This window comes from Loxodonta africana, chromosome 1, assembly GCF_030014295.1.
Source record: "Loxodonta africana isolate mLoxAfr1 chromosome 1, mLoxAfr1.hap2, whole genome shotgun sequence".
NCBI classification, from domain to species: Eukaryota; Metazoa; Chordata; class Mammalia; order Proboscidea; family Elephantidae; genus Loxodonta; species Loxodonta africana.
In genome coordinates this window covers 184134665-184159228 of record NC_087342.1, presented here as the reverse complement: position 1 = coordinate 184159228, position 24564 = coordinate 184134665, and the positions used below count along the sequence as shown (strand labels likewise).

General features: G+C 38.8%; 1 protein-coding gene across 5 annotated transcripts in view; it reads left to right on the top strand.

Moving 5' to 3' along the window:
• MCM9 (minichromosome maintenance 9 homologous recombination repair factor) overlaps nt 1-24056 on the top strand; it is a 101176-nt gene extending 77120 nt beyond the window's left edge. For 3 of the 5 annotated variants that reach the window (XM_023539698.2, XM_064290323.1, XM_003404250.4), the window contains 5 exons: nt 10097-10299; nt 10923-11126; nt 12546-12628; nt 13718-13863; nt 17653-24056. In XM_023539698.2, coding sequence (XP_023395466.2) covers nt 10097-10299; nt 10923-11126; nt 12546-12628; nt 13718-13863; nt 17653-19117 — 2101 coding nt within the window. In that variant the 3' untranslated portion in view covers nt 19118-24056. The other 2 variants (XR_010322803.1, XM_064290336.1) reach the window with 2 other exon arrangements.
• Nucleotides 24057-24564: the final 508 nt, after the last annotated feature.

The following is a 24564-nucleotide window of genomic DNA, read 5'->3' as shown; positions in this document are numbered from 1 at the left end:
TGAAGTATCTTGATTCTTGTAGTAGCTTTATGTGAATGTTGCGTGTTATTTCTATTCATTTTGAAATGTCTTACCTTTTCCTTAATCATTGATAATAAATATTCTATAAGGCATTGCTGAGAGGTATAGATGGCATCCTAAGTTTTACTTCAGAGGCATTTCAGTGAGGTTCATTTTACTTACTAGTATTTTTCTAAGGGAGATAGTTGATGTATCTTCTCATTTTGTGATTCGCATTTGTTTCTGTAGGATCTTTAATAGGCACTGCTTGCCTCCTGCTTCCTCTGATCACGAAGAATCCAAAGGACTACTGCCCCTTGCAAATCATCTCCTTCTACCCCAGAACCATTCCCAAGACTGCCACCTGTGGTCCCAGGAAATTCCAGGCGCCTTTTTCTATTTCCCAGTAGTCTCTACTTTGATTGATGAGGTCTCAAACCTGTTCTCCATACTTTCCTACTCCCTGCGGGACTCTTCCTTCTAGGGTAATTTTACCTGTGTTTCACCACAGGGAGAACCCCATTGTTCTGCCTCTTTTTCGCTCAGTCACCACCTATCTTTTCATTCACTCTAGAGCTAGCTTTGCTGGTTTCTAATGTGTATTTCTCTATTTACATAGAAATTTGTAGTAGAAGTTTGTAGTATTCTTCCTCTCTCAGTTATTTTATAGTGTTTTAAGTTTTGTTTTGTGAGCTTGTTTTCTCTTTTTGTGTATCCATGAAGCCTTTGAAGGATGTGCTGAGAGGTTTGGATATAAGCAGCTGCTATTAAACCCTACCAAAATCAAACCCAGTGCCGTCGAGTCGATTCCAACTCATAGCGACCCTATAGGACACAGTAGAACTGCCCCATAGAGTTTCCAAGGAGCGCCTGGTGGATTCGAACTGCCAACCCTTTGGTTAGCAGCCATAGCACTTAACCACTGTGCCACCAGGGTTTCCCCATTACCCTACGGGAACCTGGAAATCAACATTTTTTTTTTTTAAGTTATTCTTAGTTGTTGTTTAACTCATAAAATAGGCTTTTGCTGTATATCTTAAAAAACATTTACCCATGTTTTCTCTGAATCGTATTTAAGAAAAGTCATTGGAGAGGTAGTTATCTATAATTATTTTGAAGAGCAAATATAGAAATGAAATTAGACTTGTTCTGTATCCTGTAAAATCAACAGCTAGAAGCTTCAGGGAAGCATATTTAAAATCAGTACAAGGAACACTTTTTAGTAGTTAGAACTGCCTGGAGATCAGTAGGCTATCTGTAGGGATGTAGAGGTTTTCAATTTTAAACAAGAACAAAAATTATGTAAGGAATTCAAGTATCATATGCTGCTAGCTGGGTTATTGCAGAATTGGTTTCACATTATATCGTATGCGAGAGACTGGACAAGTTTAGGAAACAGGACCAAGAGCTTCACCTTCTTTTAGTGACCTCAAGAACGCATTGGGTGTAGACATAATAGCATAGTGATTAAGAGCAGAGAGTCCAGAGCTCGTTTGACTGGGTCGAAGTTCTAGCTACACTGACTACTGACGGAGCATATGACTTAATTTTCCTCTGCCTTGGCTTCCTCATCAGTGAGATGGTAAGAATCATTCTACCTGTTTCATAGTGTTGTTATGAAGATTAAATGAACTAATCCATGCAAAATGCTTAGGATAGAACCTGGCACATAATAAATGCTGTTAAACTATTAATTGTTCTTGGTCTGTAATTTCTTTTAGACACCCTTGCAGCCAAATACATTTTGAAATTTAGTTTTTTGTTGTTGTTCGTTTGTTTTGATTTGTTTTTTAGGAAAGTGTGTATACCATATATTATGAAAAATCCTAGCAGAGTCTGAGACAACACCCTATAATCAAACACTAACTTTTTTACAATGAAACGTGAAAATACTCATACTAAATGGGTAAAGATTCATATCAATTTAGGTCAAGTTTTGCTGCCAAATTAACTATGAAAACCTTGTTTTTTCAGAGCTTTTTGGATTTGTAATAAGTGAATATAGGCCATTAGCATCGTCAAGTTCTTGGTCTTGTGTAGGAGTCCTGAGCAGTCAACCAAAGCATGAATCTGTTCCAGGAAGAAATATTGAATGCCAAAAAGTAGGTGGGAGTCCCTGGGTGGTACAAATGGTTAAGTCCTGGACTACTAACCAAGAGTTTGGTGGTTCAAACTCACCCAGAGGCACCTTGGAAGACAGATCTCGCAATCTGCTTCCAAAAGATCGCAGCCTTTTAAACCCTATGGAGTGTAGTTCTACTCTGACACACGTGGGATTGCCATGAGTTGGAACTGACTCCACAGAAACTAACAACAAACGACACAGGGTGGGTAATAGCTGTAAAAGCTTTTTAAACTTAGAATAAGACTAGTTCAAGTTACCTGAATAGACTTTAAGCCACGGGACCCAGAACAGCAGAAAGCTGGATCTTTTGGTGATGATATGGAAGCTGGGAGTTTGTTCAAAATAGGTGTAAAATAGTTGTGTTGTCCCATTACCACCTTACCAGTTCATTCATCCCTAACCCTGCACTCCCATTTTTGTGACTCAGATACTTTTTCTGCCACTGATTTTTTGTAGGTCTTTTAGACTTGTTCAGCTCTCTTCAGTAGCTCTGCTGCCGCTCCTTTCTCCGTTTCAAATGCCGCTAAGAGAGGCCCAGTTAGGTACTGTCATCCCTATTGGAAGCTTTATGTAAGAATAGCTCATAGGTTTCTGGCCAGTTTAACTATCATCCCTATTGGAAGATTTATGCAAGAACAGCTTATAGGTCTCTGACCAATTTATGAATTCACTGCCCGTGGATCAAATGCCAATGTCTGGTTCATTCAGCTCTTCCTTTATGGCAGTTTACTTAGAAAGGATTGTGGGGATATGTGCCAGGCACACATGCCAGCGGTTTGCCTGTACAGAATTGTAATGAACCAAAAAAAGAATCACTTTAGGAATATACCAAAGAAGAAGTCATACAACAAGGGTAGATTTGTCGACACTGGGAAACAATAGGTTAGACAAATGGACAGACAGAAGAGCCTGGTGAATCAGTTTAAATAGGAGGTAGGCCTTTGTGAGCAGTTTGTGGTCAGTGGCTTTCAAAGAGCAGATAAAAAGAATGGCAGGGTTTTAAAAACAGTCCTGTAGTCACGTGCACCTAGTGACATGTGGACTCTTGGTCAAGCTTTGTAGTAATTTTTACAATTTCTTCCCAGATCACAGGCACCACCAATTATGTGATCTTTACTCCTCCATCCAGGTCATCCTATTTAATTCTTTAACTTTTATTTTGACATAATATCACTTACAGAAAAGTGCAAGGATACTACATGTTTTTTTTTTTTGGGTCAGTTAAGTAGGAAAAAATGAAAACACTTTTTCCCTTTAGGTCATGCAGTCACTGTTAATAGCGCTTACTCTGATTCACTCTGCAGTTTGAGAAAAGGGTGAATCTGCCTCCAACAATATCCCATCTGACTTCCCGGTCTCACAGTTTTCAGAATCTTAAATTCATTCCCCCTAGGTAGAGAAGTCTGTTAATCTTCCTGATGCAGATTATGCAGTTACTTGCTAAATACAGAATTCAATAAAATGTTTCCGGAGACATGAAGCATAGTATGTGTTAACTAGTAGAAGATGAGAAGGGTTAAGAGTGGAAAAGGAACCTGTAATCTTGAAATCTACCAAAATAAAATAAAGGTACCCTGAATTTTACCCTCTGGAAAAACCTTAATTACTCCTTGCTTCCCAATTCAAAGACTTTTCTTCTGTGGGCCAGCAATGCAAAGGCTTCTATACCCTAGAGTAGGTGTCTTTCACCGAGCCATCATTGTCCAGATATTCTCGGGCCCTTAGTCCTTTCTCTAGGACCTCTTCGGGTTTTCCTTTGAGACATGTGATACCTTGCAACATCATTTTCAGGAACTCTTGAATATTTCTGCTTGTGTGTGCATGTGCTTACTTTCTCCCTCTCTCATGTCTCAAGTGACTAAAGTCTGATTAACTTGTGCAGGGGGTTTGGTTTGAATTAGTCTCCCTCAAGGATGTTAGTATGAACCACTGAATCAGAATATCTGGCTGGCCTCCAAGGCTGCAGGGAATTTCTCAGAGTTTTTTTTTTTTTTAAACGTGCCACTTTTTATGCACTGCAGAGTTAACAGCATACTTACTTTGGTTGAGTTTGTTCCATAATAATGAAATCCTCTTTTCACAAATCATTTTTTGAGTTGAGATTAAACTTTATACAGTGTTTTCTTTTCATGGGCATATACCCGTAAGGGTGTATCATAAGCCATGAACCCATCATTCAGATTTTCAGGTGAATAAGAGGGAACCATGGCTTCTGTGTGATTTTTGCAGTGCTTGTTATGCATCGTCAGAATAGAAGAAAATGCTAAAACGCTCTAGATGTCTTGTTGTTGTTAGGTGCTGTCAGGGTGGCTCCAACTCATAGCAACCCTATGTACCACAGAACAAAACACTGCCCAGTCCTGCACCATGCCCATAGTTGTTGTTATGCTTGATCCCATCGTTGCAGCCACTGTGTCAGTCCATCTCGTTGACAGTCTCCCATTTTTCCACTGACCCTGTACTTTACCAAGCATGATGTCCTTCTCCAAGGACAGATCCCTCCTGATAACATGTCCAAAATATGTAAGACGTAATCTCGCTATCCTTGCCTCTATGCAATGGTTAGAATGCTTCTAAGCAACATTCTGGTTTTACTTCTTCCAAGATGCCTAGAATCTACTAAAATGTAGTTTATAGTGTTAGTAACCAAAATACAGGTCTTATTGAGTCAGTATATATTTGAGAAGACTGATAACTTTGTTCTTCTTAACTTTTTTGTGTCATACCTACCAAGGTATTTTGCAACTTGAACAGCCACAAAGCCTTTTTTTTTTAGACTGAGTTTTTGGTTTCTTTGGCAGTGTAGATCCCTCAAAAACTTAGTTCTCTCATCTCTTTGTTTCCAGTTGTTTGCATATGCCAGTATCCAGGGTTCTTTTCTTGACGTATTTCTCAAGTCCAATTTGTTGGATTTTTTTCTTTCTTTGCCTCTGTGCCTCTTTCATTCACCTTAATGGTGGTTACCTTAAGGCCATCTAAAGCAGCAGGCTTCACCTTTAAAGTGAGTCACTTTATTTGACAGAGAAAATTTACTGGACCTTTGTTGTTCAAACTCTGGAACCTAGAAGCAATTGTTTCTTTTTCCCCCACCCTTCAAAGCCTCAAATTTCCAGACTCTTTATTCCATTTCATTTCTCCTGAAAAATTGGTTAGTTCTTTTCTACAATACTTTGATACAGGCAATTTTGATGACAGTGTGATGTGGTTTGAAAGTAGGGTGCTCTGCTCCACACAAACATTCAGCACCCAGGCTTCTTCCCTCATGTGACTCTCTGACTCCAGGGCCTTACCTTCTTCTATATTCCACTGGAAAATAAAGAGGGAAAACGTGGAGGGTTATACAGGAAGGCTTTTTAGGGTTGAGGCCTGGAAAGGGTATGGATTGTTCTACCCCCCACCCCATTTCATTGCCCAGACTTGGTATTCTAGCCCTCCTTAACTATAAGGAGCTCTGGTGGCATAGTGGTTAAGAACTTGGCTGCCAACTAAAAGGTTGGCAGTTCAGATCCACCAGCCGCTCCTTGGAAACCCAGTGGGGCAGTTCTGCTCTGTCCTACAGGCTTATTATGAGTCGAAATCGACTCGACGGCGATGGGGTTAACTATAAAGTGCGCTGGGAAATGTAATTTTGCTGTGTTTCCCAGGCAGAAAAAAAGAAACAAGGTTTGGTGACTTCTGCCGCAGCCTGGATATAAATTTGGAAGTCCCAGAATATAGGTGATGCTTAAAGCCATGAATAAAGAAGGGGATCACCTCGTACAGGGTGTAATAGGAGTAATGGGAGAGCATCACAAAAGCAAAAGCACTTTCCTGGGGATCTGTACTGCTAAAAATAAGTCATATAACCTAACTGTACAATGTTTGGAAAATTACCTCTATGTTTACCGGAAAGTTTAAACATGTGAATTCAATAACTGGAAAAGTAATGTTTTCAGAAACTAGAATGTTTTAGCTACTTAATACAGAAAAAATATATATATCAGCATCATTATTTATGACTGTCATACTGCGCATGCTGACACCGGCATCTGTTGTATGGCATACTGTCCGGCAGGCGCTGTGTTGAGCTTCCCTCTCCTTCAGCAGTTCTGTTGTAAATTAATTGAAGGCAGGGACCAGTCCTATACCTTTTTGATTGACTCTCTTTGCATACAGGAAATGACCTATAATATTCATTGGCCAGAGAGAGGAAGAACAATTCTACCTAGTATCGAAAATAATTTTTTAAAAATTATTTCATATGCAATTGTGTTTTGTTTCATTACCATTATCACAGCAATATTCCTTTCTATTATAAATGCAGACGGTCACACTTCAGTGGGTTAAATGTGCTTTTGTGGGATTGATTTAGGAACTATTTATAACATCATTTTTATGGTAAATAGATTCTGTGTTCTAAACAACTGCCTTTACAAAGCCATTTTGGCAAAGAAAAAAAAAAGATGGGGACTGTTCAAAAATTTTCCCTTTTAGTAATTTTTTAAAAGGGAATTCAGTGAAAATGCCTTTTTGTTTGTCTTTCTCTTTTTTAATGAGTGTTTTCTTGTGCCATTTGCTACAAATAAATATTCTCAAACTTTCCATCTCAGGGTATGAGGTAACTGCTATAGCTAACTAGAAATAGATCAGGGATTAACAAATTTAGTGCATGCTTGCTGATGTCACAGGGTTGTGACTGCTGGAGGCAGACATCCCCACTATAACTAAAAAGAGGCTCGAATGGAAAGCATACAAATTGACACAGAAAAATATTTACAAGTTTTATTGTCAGTGAATTTGCCGTATTTATTTTGAGGACTTGCCTGTCGTGAATAAGTTTGAAAATAGTATATAAGTTATGTCACACCCATTTCTATACTGCACTGCTGGGTGTAGGACATACATGCCTCTTCCCAGACCATTGCACCAGTCTCCTGCCTAGCCTCCGCCAGCACCCCTTCCCTGTCCAACCCGCCCTCCAAGCCAAGATATCTTTTCAGGCTCCCCAGCCTGGTCTTCAGGCTAAATCAATCCTTTCCCCCCCGCCCCAGATTTCCTTTCCCTCTCTTTCTTTTCCTTTCTTTCTTTTTAGAAAAATCAAAACAAGAGAAGTGAACACACTTAAAGTTTTTACTTCAGCCACTTACCATTCTCCAAAATCACCCTCACCCACTTCCTTCACCCTTCTACAAATATATATCTCTCTCCACTTAAAAAATGACAGATGTCATGAAGGGCCTCATTCAAAAACTGCTTTGTAATGTTTCTCTGATCTTCTTTCCCATCTGCATAAATCTTTACTTCTCCTGGGAACCTTGTATTTATTTTATAAAACTTTCCGTATTCTTCCTTGTATTATTATCATATTTCCATTGAATAGGTCATTGGTCTTAAAAAATTCTATCATTCTCTGGTGGTGTTTCTGTCACCAAGGTGATATTTTCCAACTCCTGATTCTTCTTCTTTGTTTTCAACTTTCACATTCCAATCACCAGTAATTATCAATGCCTTTTGATTGCATGTTTGATCAATTTCTGACTGCAGAAGTTGGTAAAAAAAAAAAAACTTTAATTTCTTCTTCGGCATTAGTGGACGGTGCGTAACTTTGAATAATATTAACTGGTCTTCCATGTAGGCATATGGAGATTAACCTGTCAATGACAGCGTTGTACTTGAGAATGGATCTTGAAATATTCTTTTTGATGATGAATTCAACACCATTTCTCTTCAACTTGTCATTCCCAGCATAGTAGGCCATATGCTTGTCTGATTCAGTATGGCCAATACAGTTTGTTTCAGCTTGCTAATGCCTAGGGTATCAATCTTCAAGTGTTGGTTTCATTTTTGACAACTTTTAATTTTCCTAAATTCATACATTGTACATTCCACATTCTACTTACTAATGGATGTTTGCAGGCAGGTATTTCTTCTCATTTTGAGTTGTGCCACATCAGCAAATGAAGGTCCCAGAAACTTGGCTCCATCCATGTTGTCATGGATTGAATCGTGTCCCCCCAAAATATGAGTCAACTTGGTTAGGACATGATTCCCAGTATTGTGTGATTGTCCACCATTTTGTCATCCCTATGTGTTGTAAATCCTATGATTGTGACGTAAATGAGATGGATTAGTAGCTATTATATTGATGAGGTCTGCAAGATTAGATACTGTTTTAAGCCAATCTCTTTTGAGATATAAAAGAGAGAAGCAAGCAGAGGGACAAGGGGACCTCATACCACCAAGAAAGCATTGCTAGGAGCAGAGAGTGTCCTTTGGAACTGAGGTTCCTGCACTGAGATGCTCCCAGACCAAGGATAGACTGATGGCAAGGACCTTCCTCCAGAGCCAACAGAGAGAGAAAGCTTCCCCCTGGAGCTGCCGTGCTGAATTTGGACTTCTAGCCTACTGGACTGTGAGAGAATAAATTTATTTATTAAAGCCATCTACTTGTGGTACTTCTGTTATAGCAGCACTAGAGGACTAAGTTAAATTTTGCTTTACTTCGAGGAGGCAGCTCTTCCCCAGTCATATTTTGAGTGTCTTCTAACTTAAAGGGCTCATCTCAGGCACTATATCAGATAATGTTCTGCTGCTATTCAAAAGGTTTTCACTGGCAGATTTTTTCCAAAGTAGATCACCAGGTCCTTCTTCCTAGTCTGTCTTAGTCTGGAAGCGCCGCTGAAGCCAGTCCACCATGGGTGACCCTGCTGGCATTTGAAATATCAATGGCATAGCTTCCAGCATCATAGCAACATGCAACCCACCATAGTATAACAAACTGACAAACTGTATGCTGAGCAAATAACCCAAGAATCCGGACTATATGAAGAAGAACACAACCTCAGAATTGGAGGAAGACTCATAAACTACCTGTGTTACGCAAGTCACACAACCTTGCTTGCTGAAAATGAAGAGGACTTGAAGCACTTACTGATGAAGATCAAAGACTGTAGCCTTCAGTATGAATTATACCTCAACATAAAGAAAATAAAAATCTCACAACTGGACCAATAAGCAACATTATGATAAATGGAGAAAAGATTGAAGTTGTCAAGGATCTCACTTGAATTGGATCCTTAACACCCATGGAAGCAGCAGGCAAGAAATCAAACAGTGTATTGCGTTGGGCAGATCTGCTGCAAAAGACCTTTTTAAAGTCTTCAAAAGCAAAGATATAACCTTAAGGACTATGGTGTGCCAGATCCAAGCCATGGTATTTTCAATCACATCATATGCATGCGAAAGCTGGACAATGAATAAGGAAGACCAAAGAAGCATTGAAGTCTTTAAATTTTGTTGTTGGTGAATAATATTGAATATACCATGAACTGCTGGAAGAACGAATAAACCCAGAAGAACGAATAAATCTGTCTTGAAAGAAATACAGCCAAAATGCTCATTAGAAGTGAGGACAACGAGACTTCGTCTCATGTACTTTGGAGATGTTATCAGGAGGGACCAGTCCCTAGAGAAGGATATCATGCTTGGTAAAGTAGAGGGTCAATGAAAAAGAAGACCCTCAATGAGATGTATTGACACAGTGGCTGCAACAATGGGCTCAAACATAGCAACGATTGTGAGGAATGGTGCAGGACCAGGTAGTGTTTCATTCTGTTGTTCATAGGGTCGCTATGAGTCAGAACCAAATCGATGACACCTAACAACAAAATTATCATAGCTAGCGGATTGCCTGCTGTGTCTATGTTTTGTTTAATTTTGTGCCCCTCTCAGCACCTAGTGTAGGGGTCTGCTCATCGTAGAGGCATAAGAAGTGTTTGGTGAACAGTTAATTCTCTTAAAAGATAGGCTAGTTTAAATATACTGCATTTGAACTTGGTTTTTGTGATATCCCCTTGTATCATTCCGTATTTTTCTTTCACACGAGTGTCTCTAGATTTTCAAGGTACAATAACCTCCGTTTTTATTAACAAGTTTAATCTTGCTTTTATTCCATTCTCATCAGTCAGTGAATTCTATCCTCTCTCTCGGTAGCCTCGTGTGCAAACTGAACACAAGGACCACCATACTGGCAGCAACTAACCCCAAAGGCCAGTACGACCCCCATGAGTCTGTGTCTGTGAACATTGCGCTCGGCAGCCCACTCTTAAGCCGATTTGACCTGATTCTGGTTTTGCTTGACACCAAGAATGAAGACTGGGATCGTATAATTTCCTCCTTTATCTTAGAAAATAAAGGTATGTGAAGACATAGTATTCGAAGGGACAAAGATTAGCCATAACTAAATGAAATTATCTTTGAAGAAAATTAAATAAATGCTGAAGGTACCTACCTAATAGGACAATAGAGAGATGCCTAGACGGAAAGCAGTAAGTCAGTGGAGCCAGTTAGTGGGCCCCAAAATAATGAGCAGAAGGAAAAGGGCCTTTATGTACTTGCTGCTGATGAGATTATAGCTGTACAGTATTTCCTTGGTAAGGAAAGGGGTAATGTTATGATATATAATTACCACTCGTCTCTGGCACACAAAGAAAGCAGGACTGAATTATGAAAGAGAAATTTCTAAATATGGGCTTTGCTTTAAAATAGATTTACTCAAGTACTGTTTATTACTATAGGACAGACCATAATTATTTTAAATAATTTTAACCCTTGTAGGAAGCTTACCTTTATTAAGCTTAGATCCTAAGACTGCTTATTCTAGAACTGTATGCTAAGCAGAGAACAGGTCTAGCTTTAAATGGCCATAAAACCAGAAGGCCATTTTTTTAAAAATGAATGCAAGAACTTTATCAGACCTTTAAAATGGGATGTTTTGACTATTTTTGAAAATTATTGATCCAGTACTTGATATATACAGGTTACCCAAGCAAATCAGAGAAGCTCTGGAGTATGGAAAAAATGAAAACTTACTTCTGCCTCATTAGGAATCTACAGCCCACACTGTCTGACGTGGGTAATCAAGTTCTTCTCCGGTACTACCAGATGCAACGGCAGAGTGATTCCCGAAATGCAGCCCGGACAACCATCCGCTTACTGGAAAGCTTGATACGATTAGCAGAAGGTTTGTTTCATTTATTAAAAGATATTTTTATTGAGTGCTTCCTGTGTGCAAGGCATGGGGGTTGGCACCCTGGATTCAGAGATGAATAAGAATAGCTTTTTCTGCTGTAAGGTAACGCAGCAGGCCACAACAACAGCAAGAGTGCTCATGTTGTTGTCAATTGCTGTTGAGTCGATTCTGACTCATGGGGATACCATGTGTGTCAGAGTAGAACTTCGTTCCTTAGCATTTTCAAGGCTATGACCTTTCAGAAGCAGATCACCAGGCATGCCTTCTAAGGTGCCACCAGGTGGATTCAAACCACCAACCTTTCAGCTTATAGTTGAGTGCTTAACCATTTGAGCCACCAGGGATTCCTAAGATGTGGATAGTCACTTAAAAAGTAAGGGTGCTGAGCTATGAAATCTCTGCTCTTCTGGGAATAGATTATGGGTGTTGAGTGGGATATAGTGTCATTAACAAAGAGAAATCTTTGCTACATGTCAGGACCTGTTGTAACTAAAGACATCATTTTGAAAGCCTTGTTTACTGATGCTCTGTTTCTCAGTGGCAGCTGTATTATAAACACTTTGGGTGGGATAGTTCCTTGTTTAGGATTGTTTCCAGCATAGCATCTCTAGTTCTTGTTCACCTGTTGTCAGTTGCAGCCCACCCCCATCATTATATCAGCCAAATTAACAATGCCATACCCTTGGAGTTACACCTTACTCTAAGGTGTAAGGCTTACATGCATACCTATAATTAATATGTATGTCAGACCTTTTTTTCTAGCATCAGCCTTTACATTTAGCCCTTGTTTAAAAAATACTAAAAAAATTATTCATGTGAACTGTGAAAAACCTTAAACATATGTATCACAGGATGAAATAATGTAAGCTGAATAAAAAGTACCATAAAACAAGTAGGCTTCGTTTTTTCAAGTATTTCTAGCTAATATTAGGGTAAGCAATATCCACAATTCAGGCTTGCTAGTTTGGTAGTTTTGAAAAGCTAATTGATCTATTAAAAAAAAAAATTTTTTAATAGATCATAGATAAGGAGAAATGTCAGAGACGAAATATGAGGTTTAATTTTTTTTTTGTATTTTTATAGTAAATTAGAAACTGAGGATTAAAAGTTGTTGAATAGTAAATATATATTTACATAGCCTCTTTCTTTTCTAGAATCCAGAGTACTTTTTCATATAAATATACAAAATTGCCATGAACAACAAGAAAAATTAGGACCATTATTAGGGAAACACCCTTAAAGCTAGTTGAACTTAGACTTTTTGTACTTGTTATAGTAGTTCATTCAAAAAATAATATCTTTTGGTGGGGGTGAGTCAGATAGAAAATTATATTTATCACCTCAAATATTCATTTTAAAAAAAGAAATGATTCCTGTCTTCGTAGTTTCAGAAGCTCTTTGTTTTCTTAGCTCATGCTCGTCTGATGTTCCGTGACACTGTGACTCTGGAAGACGCTGTTGCAGTGGTGTCAGTAATGGAGTCCTCGATGCAGGTAGGGCTTTTTTGTGTACCTAATATTTGAACCCTATTTACAGCTTTCTAGAAGAAAAAAAAAGACTTTTATTGTTGTTGAGAATATACACAGCAAAACATATTCCAATTCAACCACTTCTACATGTACAATTCAGTGACATTGGTCTTCAGGTTATGCAACCATTCTCACCCTCCTTTTCTGAATTGTTCCTTCCCCATTGACATAAACTCACTGCCCCCTAAGGTTTCTATCTGATTTTTCCAATTGCTATTGTTGATTTGATCCCATATAACTAGTTCTTAAAAGAGTATAATACTCAAGGCACACGTTTTTTACTAGTTAAGCTAAACTATTGTTTGGTTTTAAAAGACTTCAGGGGATATTTTCGGTTTCAGGTTTAAAGATTATCTCAGGGCAATATTTTCAGGGGTTCATCCAGCGTCTATGGTTCCAGAAAGTGTGGAGTCCATGATAATTTGAAATTTTGTTCTGGATTTTCCTCCTTTTGATCAGAAATCTTCTATAGAATCTTTGATCAAAATGTTCAGTAATGGTAGTTGAGCACCGTCCAGTTCTTCTGTTCTCATGCCAAAGGAGGCAGCTCTTCATGGAGGCAAGTTAGCCATACATTCGCTATCCTACTCCTATTCCTGACTCTCCTTCCTCTGTTGCTTCAGGTGAATAAGGCAATTTATTAATATATCAAGAGCTATAAACATGATCATATTCTAGACCTAATAATTCATGGAAATATACCTAAAGGAAGCCATTTAAAAGAAAGGGAAAAAATGGCATGGAGACATTCACTGCATCAGTGACATTGCTTTTGCCCATTGGTCTAAAGCAGTAGTTTTCAGTCCTTTCTCTCCTCAGCACATCTGAGGGATGCCCATGCTCCCACTGGTGACAGTGTGCCTTTGTAGAACAGTGATTGCCACCAAGAAATGGATAGAGGAGTATTAAATTTGAAAAAGTCTCCCAGGTGATCCTGACAATCAAGATAGGGTTGTGGAGGGGGCTGGGCTTAGTGATCTCTAGTGTGTACTTGCCTCTCTGCAAGCTGTCCTGGTGACTCTCCCCGATATTTTTCATTTTCTCATCCCTCAGGGAGGCGCACTGCTAGGAGGTGTGAATGCACTCCATACTTCCTTTCCAGAAAACCCTTTGGAGCAGTACCAGAGGCAGTGTGAACTTATTCTGGAAAAGCTAGAGCTACAGAGCCTCTTGAGTGAAGAGCTAAGAAGACTTGAAAGGTAAGAAAGGAAAACCATGAAAGCTGAATGATGAGAAATTCTTGTTTGGCATTTAGTGAAATGAAAGAAGTGCAAATTAAGTGGAAAATCTGTCTGTACTGTCTGTAGGGGATTGTTTCAATTATTTATTGCTGTATAGTCAACCACCCCGAAACTCAGTGGCTTAAAAAAGAAAAAAAAAAGTGCTCTGAGAGTCAGAAATTAAGACAAGGTTCAGTGGGGATGGCTTGTCTCTGTTCATGTAGTATCAACTGGGGTTACTCATGCACCTGTGTTTAACTGAGAGCTCCCTGGCGCTCCCTGGGCTTGGCTTTGCCTTTGGAAAGGCTGCCTATTTTGACTGACCTCAGGGAATCGACTCGACGGCACTGGGTTGTTTTTTTTTTTTTTAAGTTACTAGAAACTGACATGTATGGTAGCTTCAGAAAAGGAGGGAGTATGAAGTGCTGAATCAGTGTTGTAATAGAAAAATGGCAATTGGACTTCCCAAATTCAAAATGACTGTTCTGGAGGGAAAGATGGAAAAAATGAGTAGGTGAGGATCTAACATATAGGATTCTGCCTTAAAATGTTTTTTTTTTTTTTTTTTTTCCTACTGGTATTTTCTTTGTAATGCAAAAGCATGTGCTGACCCTCCAAGCAACAAAACCAGATGTGGTATAAATGGAAGCAATTACCTCCAAGATACAATCTAAAGCTAATCTTATCAAGTGAGAAAAGCCCAGTGGCATATGGGCTTTTTCCCCTTAGGAAAGGTTCTCCATCTCTTAAGTTATTGTTTTTGTTGTTAGGCAGTTCCAACTCATGGCACCCTATGTGCAACAGAATGAGACACTGCTGGGTCTTCAGCCATCCTCACAATTGTTATGCTTGCACCCATTGTTGTAGCCACTGTGTCAATCCATCTCATTGAGGGTTTCCTCTTTTTCACTGACCTTCTACTTTACCAAGCATGATGTCATTCTCCAGGGACTGGTCCCTCCTGATAACATGTCCAAGGTACATGAGATGAAGTCTCGCCATACTTGCTTCTAAGGAGCATTCTGTATACTTCTTTGAAGACAGATTTGTTCGTTCTTTTGGGAATTCATGGTATATTCAATATTCTTTGCCAACACCACAATTCAAAGTCCTCAATTCTTCTTAGGTCTTCTTCATTCATTGTCCAGCTTTTCCATGTATATGAGCCAGTTGCAATCGCCATGGTTTGGGTCAGGCATACCTTAGTCCTCAAGGTGACATCTTTGCTTTTTAACACTTTAAAGAGATCTCTTTCAGCTGATTTTCCCAATGCAATGCGTCTTTTGATTTCTTGACTGCTGCTTCTGTGGCTGTTGATTATGGATCCAAGTAAAATGAAATCCTTGATGACCTCAGTCTTTTTCCCATTTATCATGATGTTGCTTATTGGTCCAATTATGAGGATTTTTGTTTTCTTTATGTCGAGGTATAATCCATACTCAAAGTTGTGATCTTTGATCTTCAGTAAGTCCTTGGAGTCCTCTTCTTATCTCTTATTCTTATCTCTTAAGGGGATCACATAATTATAATAAAACCATTTGTATTCTTATTACACTTTTCTACCAGGAAATGCTTTACTAGTGACAATCTGCCTCAAATGGTGGCAATTCTACCCACCTTAAAATTAAAATGGATCATAAAAATGCTGTCTTTTAGGAAGCTATAGTAAAACTGCAGAAATTTTACATAGGAAAGACTTTAATTCTTAAAGTAAGAATCAGACTAAAATAGTAAATTATTCTACTCCTTTAAATTTCCAGTCTTTTAGGACATTGTTATGAGAGTTTTAACAATTATGAGCATCCCTGACTGCAATTTGATGCTGAAAAGTACATTAGGTAGTACTAATGAGACAGATAAGGTTAACTGTGCTGGTGGAACAAAAGAGCTGTTAAAAGATTACCATCTAGAAGTTAGGTAAACAGGAACCACACCCTGCCAACGTGAGATAAGGTTGAAACAACCTGTGAATTACTATCTCCTTTTTTCTTAGAGTTTTTCTAGTCCCTTCCCCCTTTACAGGCTCCCACATGCTCAGAAGTAGAAAGTGTGACCTCTGTTTAACCTTCCTTAGCCCTCCAGAGATGGTGATGTAGTGCCAAAGATCAGTGTGCTTGCACTATATCCCATAATAACTGATGCCAAGGGCTGCCTAGAGGACTCCGTCTTGAATATCAGCGGGTTCCATCTTAGATTCCAGATGTGCGTGTGCACAACCTAATTAACATGCACTGCCACTCTGAGAAGTACCTGCCCCTTGAAAGAAGCCCACTAAATAATCATTACTCTGTTGTCTCCACCAAACCCATATAAGCCCTAGCTTTGCTTCCCTTTTCAAGTCAGCCTTTTGGATAGGCTTAGTCCCCTGCTGACTCCTTTTGCTTGACTCAAGCAAAATAAAACTTGCTGAAGATAAAATTTATCTTTTGAGTGTATTCTTACTTAGGAAAAGACAAGGGCCCTTTGTGTCAGCTTGGTGACTGGTACCAGTAATTTAAAAGATTTGTTTTCTTGTTTGGTTTTTACTTATATTAATAACAGTAAACATGGATTTGCTATATTGATATTTCCAAATCTACTGAAATAACTATAACCCAATATCTTTATATATTTTTTTCTGTGTTTTCTTATAAAGGCAATACATGTTCTGTATAGAGTATTTTGGAAAGTAGCAATAATGAATTAATAAGAAAATAAAAATCACATGTAATCTTATTGCCCAGAGCTAGCTACCATTAACATTTTAATGTATATAAATATATTTAAATCTAAATACATCCAAATTAAATGTACTTTTTTTCTATTCCTTTTTCTATGATTATACATGGTTTTTAGAATAATTTACTAGTCTACTTTTTGGTTAACTCCTTTTCACATATAGTATATGGAAGCAGGGTCGTGTTATACCTTATAATGAAAAGGGATGTCTTCTAGGTTGTTAGGAAGGGCTTTCTAAAGAAACTTTGTTAGAAATTGGTGTTTTGGGCACTATTTCTGTTTCTGTTTTCCCATTGTTGCAGATAGGAGAGAAATATGCCTAAAATTTACGGTATCACTGACTGAATACTTCATTTAGGAAGGGTAAATAGGTCTTAAAAAAAAACCCCATCAAATTCCACTGCCTAGAACATATGTTGAAAAATGGCTAGGCTTAGCAGGAAAATGTATCACAATTGCCTGGGGACATCTGCTGTGAATGCCAGAGGGGACAGCGGGAGCACTAATCTGGAGGTATCACAAGTTTTTTACTCCTGAGTAAGGGGCCTTTTAGATGCACTCAAATTCAGTGCTTCATTTAGGTAAAGAGATGTGATGGATCATAATCTCAGGTCTTTGTCACTTTGATTCCTATCTGCAAAGTGGGCACTCAACAGCTGGAACAACTTTCTTGGTCAGCAATGAGCTGCTCTACAAATCTGTCTTACAGTTGAAAGTTTAACAGGTGCCCTTTACACTGACTGGTAAACAATATTAAACGAATTCAGTGGGCTTTCAGAGACATGTACAGATGTAGACAAACGAACCTATTATTTCATTTTCTTTATTTTATGACTATTTTAGGTTAAATTAGAATGCTTACTAGAACACTTAAATTCTCTACTGATAAAAAAAAGGATACTTTTCTTCTGCTCAAAGAGACTATACTTGGCATTCACTTGGAATTATGTCAGACTTAACTCTTGAGACAGCATCTCAGATACCAAAAAGAAATGAAGAGGTTAAAACCTTGCCTTCAGTACACATTTTCTTTTCTTATCTCTGCTACAGGTTACAGAATCAGAGTGTGCACCAATCCCAGCCACGGCCAGTGGAGGCAGAGACTCCTCCAGGATTCTTGAGAAATGATCCAGGGCAAGAATCAAAGTTCAGAACTTCCACACCACAGGAAATAAATTGTAACATGCATACCTCCTCTCCTAGAGGCAGTCCTGGGGGAAGCCCACTTCTAAATCTTCCATCCCATCTGGAGCCTAATAGATCAACAAGTAGAGAACATTCAGCTGAGCCCCAAAATAGCAGAGATAACAGTTTAGACTGGTTTGACTCCATGGCAACTCCTCAGATGGAGCCTAAAATCACTGTTCATGTGTCTCCCAGTCCCAAAACAACTGAGAAAGAAGTGGCTTTGAAAATCTCCAACAGCAGATCTCAGGGTAAGGAAAAAAGTAGGCCTGGCCAAAGCAGCAAATCGGAAGCTGGACAGCTTCGGGCACCAGGAGAGACAGATGCTCCATTGAGGCCACACAAGACTTTTCATGTTGAGGGTAAGAAAGCAAAAAAGGCAGCAATGGTTTCTGAAGTAGCAGTACCTGCTGATGAGCCAGACTCGGTATCAACTCATCATGTCCCTAGTAAACTGCGCAAGCTGCGCAAGGAGAGGGCCCAGGAGCTCTGCCGAAATCCTACCAGGGAGCCTTCACAGCCCTCAAGCCCATCTGATCCTCAGTCCATCCCCGTTCATAGCCCAGAAAGAAAACTGGAGACTCCCAAAAGAAAGAGACAGAAATCCCTTGCTCAAGTGGAAGAGCCCGAACTTGAAGGTGTTGAGAGGCCTCCTGTGGCCAAACTGAAAAAATTTACTTTCAAACAGAAGTCAAAACTGATCCACTCCCCTCACAACCACAGCCATGTGTCTCATGGCACAGGTAAAATGGCAGTTCACAGTCCTAAAATGTCCCAGCTTGCTGCTGGAACAAGAAAAGAAGCAGCTCTGCCTGTGAAGGATCCAGAAGAGTTGAGATCTACCCCAGGAAACAGAATCTCAGGTCAGCTACAGATTATGACAAGGGAGGCGTCACAGCAGCCACCACAGAAAGATGGATCAAGAGAGAAGAAGGCTTGTGCCCCTGAAAAGAGAGTTATTCAGCCTGAGCTTGGGAACCAGACTGGGCATTCTCATCTTACTTGTGAGAAAGAGGACTCACACAATAATAAAAACAGCAAGGTTCATGCTTGCACGTTAGCCAGATTGGCAGACTTCTCCTTCGCTTCCCCCTCTGAATCCAAATCAGAACCCCCTCCTCCTCGTCCTGAAAGTAAGAACTGGATTGCCAGAGGCCCAAGCCCTCCTACAACCACAGCTACAATGCTGGGCAGTAAAAGGAAAACTTTTCAGTTAGAGGGATCCACTGAGAAACTGATTACTTCCACAAAGTCTCTCTTTACTTTACCAGAACTAGATGATGAACCATTAGATTTTGACTGGGATGAAGAGATAAGAAAAAAGCCATAATCACGAAAAACTTTCTGGTCACATTTCAACCTCTCCAACTCAACACAGCACCATCAGGATATCAGTGTGGTATTTACAAACGTACCCAACTCTTGGCCATATTGAATGCCATTCTCAACACCAGCTCTTCCATCAGGTTTTACAATTTCTGTTGTATTTCAGCTGTATCTTCATGACTTTAAAACTTGTAAAATCACTTTAGGTCATTGTGATACCAGCACTTGAGTCAAATTAGTTGACTTTGTGCTTAGTTTTGCAAGCAGGTGTTTGGATTCCTAAAGATGTTTCTTTTTGTTTGTTTGTTTTGGGAGGGGTTGTCTTCCTTGGTTTCTTTATTTTATTCACTCAGGAACAAATGCCAGAAAGGTAGCACTTGGTAAAGCTAACAAGATAGATGAACTTTTTCAATTTTTTTCTTTTGTATTTTACCTGTAATATGCTGAGTACAGTGAATATTATAATTTGGGACAATTTGCCAAAATCATGTGATTTTTCTAATATTGTATTTATTCTCATGCAACAGATTAAATGTGACCAAATGCCTTTCTTCGAGAAGCATGCTCACAATTCATGGTAATCCTAAAGATCTGGTCAAGTAAATTTGTGAATACTGAGCTTTTGAGTTTTCCTTTCTTTCTTGAGCCAACATTTTGTGCTTCAGGTTTTTTTTCTCTCGGAACCTGCCTTCAACACAACTTGAATCCTATGGTTGGAAGGAGAGAGAGTGTGCAGTAGTCTCAATCATACATCATATTGTATCTACCCAGATGGTTAATATGGGAATGTGATTCCTGCTATGTTATGGTTCTTTTGTCTTTAAAACCAAGCATTTATCAAGCATATTAATGTGTTTGGTAGGAATAGAAAACAGAAGCTTTGTCTTATGCGCTTTGAAAATCATTTCTTCATTTGTATTCTAGCAGGAGTTATTAGGATTCCATAATTACAGACTTTCTCTTCTCAAGTATGAATTTGTAATATAATGATGGATAGATTCTTTAATTGTCAGAGGGGCTTTTGGACAGGAAGAATATACACTTTGTTTAATGTTCACTGCTTTAAATTCATACAGAAAAAACAAATTTAGGAAACCCAGTTTTTCTTGAGCATTTAAGCATTAACCCCAAAGTCAAAGAATTAAAACAGTGAGTACAAATTTAGTATAGGGAGTCTTTTTAAGTCTTCAAACACCTTAAACAACTAAGAAAATATGCATATAAGCAGTGATTATAACATTTATTATTGTGTATTCACTTAAACCTATTCTAAAACATCAAGACTATGGGTTTAAATCATTTTTTCATTATTTCCGTATTTACTTAGTAACTCAGCAGTGTATTATGATTCTTAATTGCATATTTTTCTCATCTTTCAGTATTAGGACATTGATCCCTTTCCATGGTTACAGTATTCTCACTTAGAACTAAAGGAAAAAGAAAGGATCTCGATAATTGTCCAGCTAAATATTGATCTGGACATGGTCTTAATTGTGTACACCAGGGTAATTCAAACCTGAGCCACAGTGATAAGCTGACTTGTTTTTTATGGTAAACTTTTTAAAATCTCTGTGATGTTTTGTCTTTGAAACTTGGTATTTTTTGCAGTAATGATATAGTAAGATTTCCATGGCTGATAGTACCTAACCTACTGGCTTGTCATTAGGGTATTTCGACCTATTATCATCATTAAACATGCTTGTATTCCTTATTGGGAATCATGATTCTGGATGTTTCATGTCCTAATAATGAGGGATTTCGTTTTTGTAGTTAACTTGCCCCTTTAGGACATTGAGGTAGTTCATACTTTAAAATACAGTGTTGAATTGTCTGTCTTACCTGGTCATTGTGTATGATCACCTATGCTACCTTCTGCCTGGTTATTATTTGTACTCACCATCCATCTTATTATTTGTGCTCATCAGTCCATTCTATTCTTGATTTAGTACCTTCGTCTGCCAGGTTCATTTAGCCTAATAACATTTCCAGGTGTTTATTCTTTAGCATTTACCCAGGTAGAAATAAGAACATATCTAAATATTATAAGAAGACATATAACTACTAGAAGAAATAAAATAACCAATATAAACACTTCCCTACTTCTTAAAAAAAAATAAACTTTTTTTTTATCACATTTACCCTGCTTTTGCCTTTTGACTACCTTGCTGTGCTTATATTTAATACTCAAGAGTCTCACAACTTGGCCAGTGAGAAGTCCCTTTATGTTGACTCCAATGTCCTTTTAGCACTTTTGATATTTCTAAAAGCATCCATGCTATCTGGAAACTGCAGAATGTACCAGGCTCGTTTTGATTTTTCCCTCTTCCCTCAAGAATATTGGGAGGGTAATAGTATTAAGACATCAAACTCTGGGTCTCAGGGGGGTGCATATGAGAGTTAGTAGTAGACAAAAGTATGGCTGCCGTTGTTGGGTCACTTTGAGTAGTTTCAGAGCTGGAAAATGTTTTAATGTCATGAGGTCACATTTTATCCTTCTGTGTCCTACTTTTCTCATGGTATGTGAGTTTAGTGTGTGTACCAAGGAAGCACATAGATGTCGGGGGTGTGGGGGAGGAATATGTGTAGATCAAAAGATCATATTTCTGGTTAATAAAGAATAATGCAAAAAAAACCTTTAATTCTGAACCAACTTGTCAGAATATTTTTATTTCAGCCCACTCTCCTTGAAAACATTTAAATGATGTGAAATTATTTAAACTCAATAAATGCTATTCTTAATTTTCTTTCTGAGTGGACCAAACCAGAATTTAAATTCTGTTATAAATATATAAAAGAATTGAGTTTTCTGACACTATAAAAGATCTCATTTTACATGTTTTTTTTTATATATATAGCATTCTAAAATTTATAATCAGGAGATCTTATTATAATTTTCAGTGTCTCTTAGAAATACAGGCAAAACAAGCATATTATTCTAATATCTTTACCTCTTTGGCTTCATTCAACCGTATTGAACCAAACTATTACTTCGATTAAGCTTTTTCAGAAGGTATACCAAAACTTTAATAGCGATCCATTCTTGATGGAAAATTTCTATTCTCACAAACCTATGTATTTCTTTATGTATACATTGTACTTGATTTCTATGCCTTCTTCAAGTATAAAATCTTCTGCCTAACTGGTAGAATTTCTGGAAGACCAATTCTAGAGAAAAATCTCAGGCCAACCACAAAGAGAATCCCTAGATCTCACCTTTAGCTAAGCCACAACATTTAAGAGTTGAGAACCAAACCTACCCTGAAAGTTCAGGTCACCAGAGACCTTCCCATGACCACGTTAACTTTCCATGTGTAGCTTGTCAGACAACCGAGTCCCAAACCAAATAGACTCACAATGTGGAAAGCTAGGCCAGTACATATTCTTCAGTGTTCAGAATAATATTTTCTGAGTCTGCCTTCCGTATTGTAAATGTGCACGAAAGATAAAAGGCAGCCCCTGGCTCACTAGTGCTTGTTCCAGTTGGAGTTTTGCTGTGTGCCATCTTGCAGGTGGCATACCTCCCCGCCCCCCACAACACATACTGTCCTATCAGAGGACATACACAGGAAGCTGTGGCAACTGTCCTTTATGACATGCTCTTCAGTTCTTGTATCTGCTCTTGTATCAGTTCCATTGTCAACCCTCTTCTTTAAAGGCTTCAAAATGCATCTAAAGGTAATATTGTCAAAGTGAACTTGACAGAAACGTTAAACTAGGCTTAAATAAACTGTTGATGTATCTGTGTAAATACTGTGGTACAAGATATAGTCCAAGGGGGGAAATAGGATAGCCATACATGACCTTTTTGATGTCACCAAGTAGGAAGTTATTTGTGTTGTGAATAGAAATGGTTTTTAGGCCACTCGTTTTTACAGTTGGTTGAAACCTTAATGCCTTGGCAGAGTTGAGCCACAGAAAACAAGCATTTGCATCAGGTACGTTATTACATGGGAACAAACTTGGTTTAACTTTCATAATAAACCAAGCCAATGTTGTAATATTGCTTAACATTTCAGACCTGACTTTTTCAGTGCCCAGTGATACATAGAGGATACAGGGTAGTATAGCAAAACTTGGAATCAGGCAAATTGGATTCTAAAACTGAATGACCACAAGCTAGTGGTGTGCCCTCTCTGCCTTCAGTGATCTCATCTATAAAAATAGAGAATGGGGCTAGTGTATGAGTCATATTGTGGAGTCATAAGCAGGGCTTCCAACCGATTCATTCTGGTTTGAATCAGAATCTACGCTAACATTCAGTGGATCTGGAATGGAAATGGAAGTTCTCAGCAGGAGTTCAAACCGGAGCAAACTGGTTTGAAGCCTTGGTTACAGGAAAGGAAAACCTCAGAGGCTAGGTGAAATAAAAGGTTTACTGTAAGGATACAGTAAGGAATCTTGTTAAGGACAGGAAACAGTCTAACCAGGGCTACCCAGGGCCTAGGACTGGAAAGTCAGGAACTGAATCCAGTTCTTCAGCCTCTACTGGGTCTTCAAGGCCCCTCTTGGCTGCTCCTCGGTGAATGTGCTCCAATTTAATGCCGCTCTCCTCAGCCCTGCTTTCTGTGCCTGCACAAGGTTTTTCTGCTCCTGGTACCTTTTTTTTTTTTTTGGTACCTTGTAGCTTTTGATCTGCTTTGGAGCCTGCTCCAACTTTGATTTTCTCTGGCCTTTCCAGATGAGGAATTCACCTTCATCTTACCTGAATCAGGTTCTCTGTTTTTTATTTCAGATTCTTGATATGTTCACCTGAATTCAGGAGAGAGTGGGTGTGTTAGGCCAAGTGGCCACCTGGTACAGACAGCAGCCAGGACTGTGGGTGGAGACAGATTCTCTAAGATGGGGTGTGGGAGGCAGTGATTGGTCCATCTACTACACCCTGTATCTAAAGGGTCTTGGGTTTAAAAAAAAAAAAAAACCATTGCAGCTGAGTTGATTCTGACTCATAACGACCACATAGTATGGAGTAGAACAGCCCCATAGGGCTTCCAAGGAGCGGCTGGTGGATTCGAACTACCAGCCTTTTGGTTAGCAGCCGAGCTCTTAACTGCTGCTGAACCAGGGCTCCAAAGGGCTTTGGGTAATAGTCAATAATTCTACAACCTCAATTGTTCCCATTACAGTTACTGAGTTGAGAGAGCATGCCTTTAGATGAACTTGGATCATTGTTCCCAAGGGAGCCTATAAATTTTTAACCTGACAGCAACTAAGTGTTTTTCAGGGATTACAAACGACTTTGACAATAAGTGCAGCCTGTGCTACAAGGCCACAGGGGGAACTCTTTATTGTGTGACTTTGGTTATAAAGCTTCCTTTTTCCTGTGTATGAGTTGCTCATCACGACTAGACCACAGCTCTTAAAAATAGAGGAAAGTTGAGGTATATTGGAGTACGTGGAGGGCGTCGCACTGAAATATACGTTAGGAATAATCTCTGCAGATGGTTTACATCG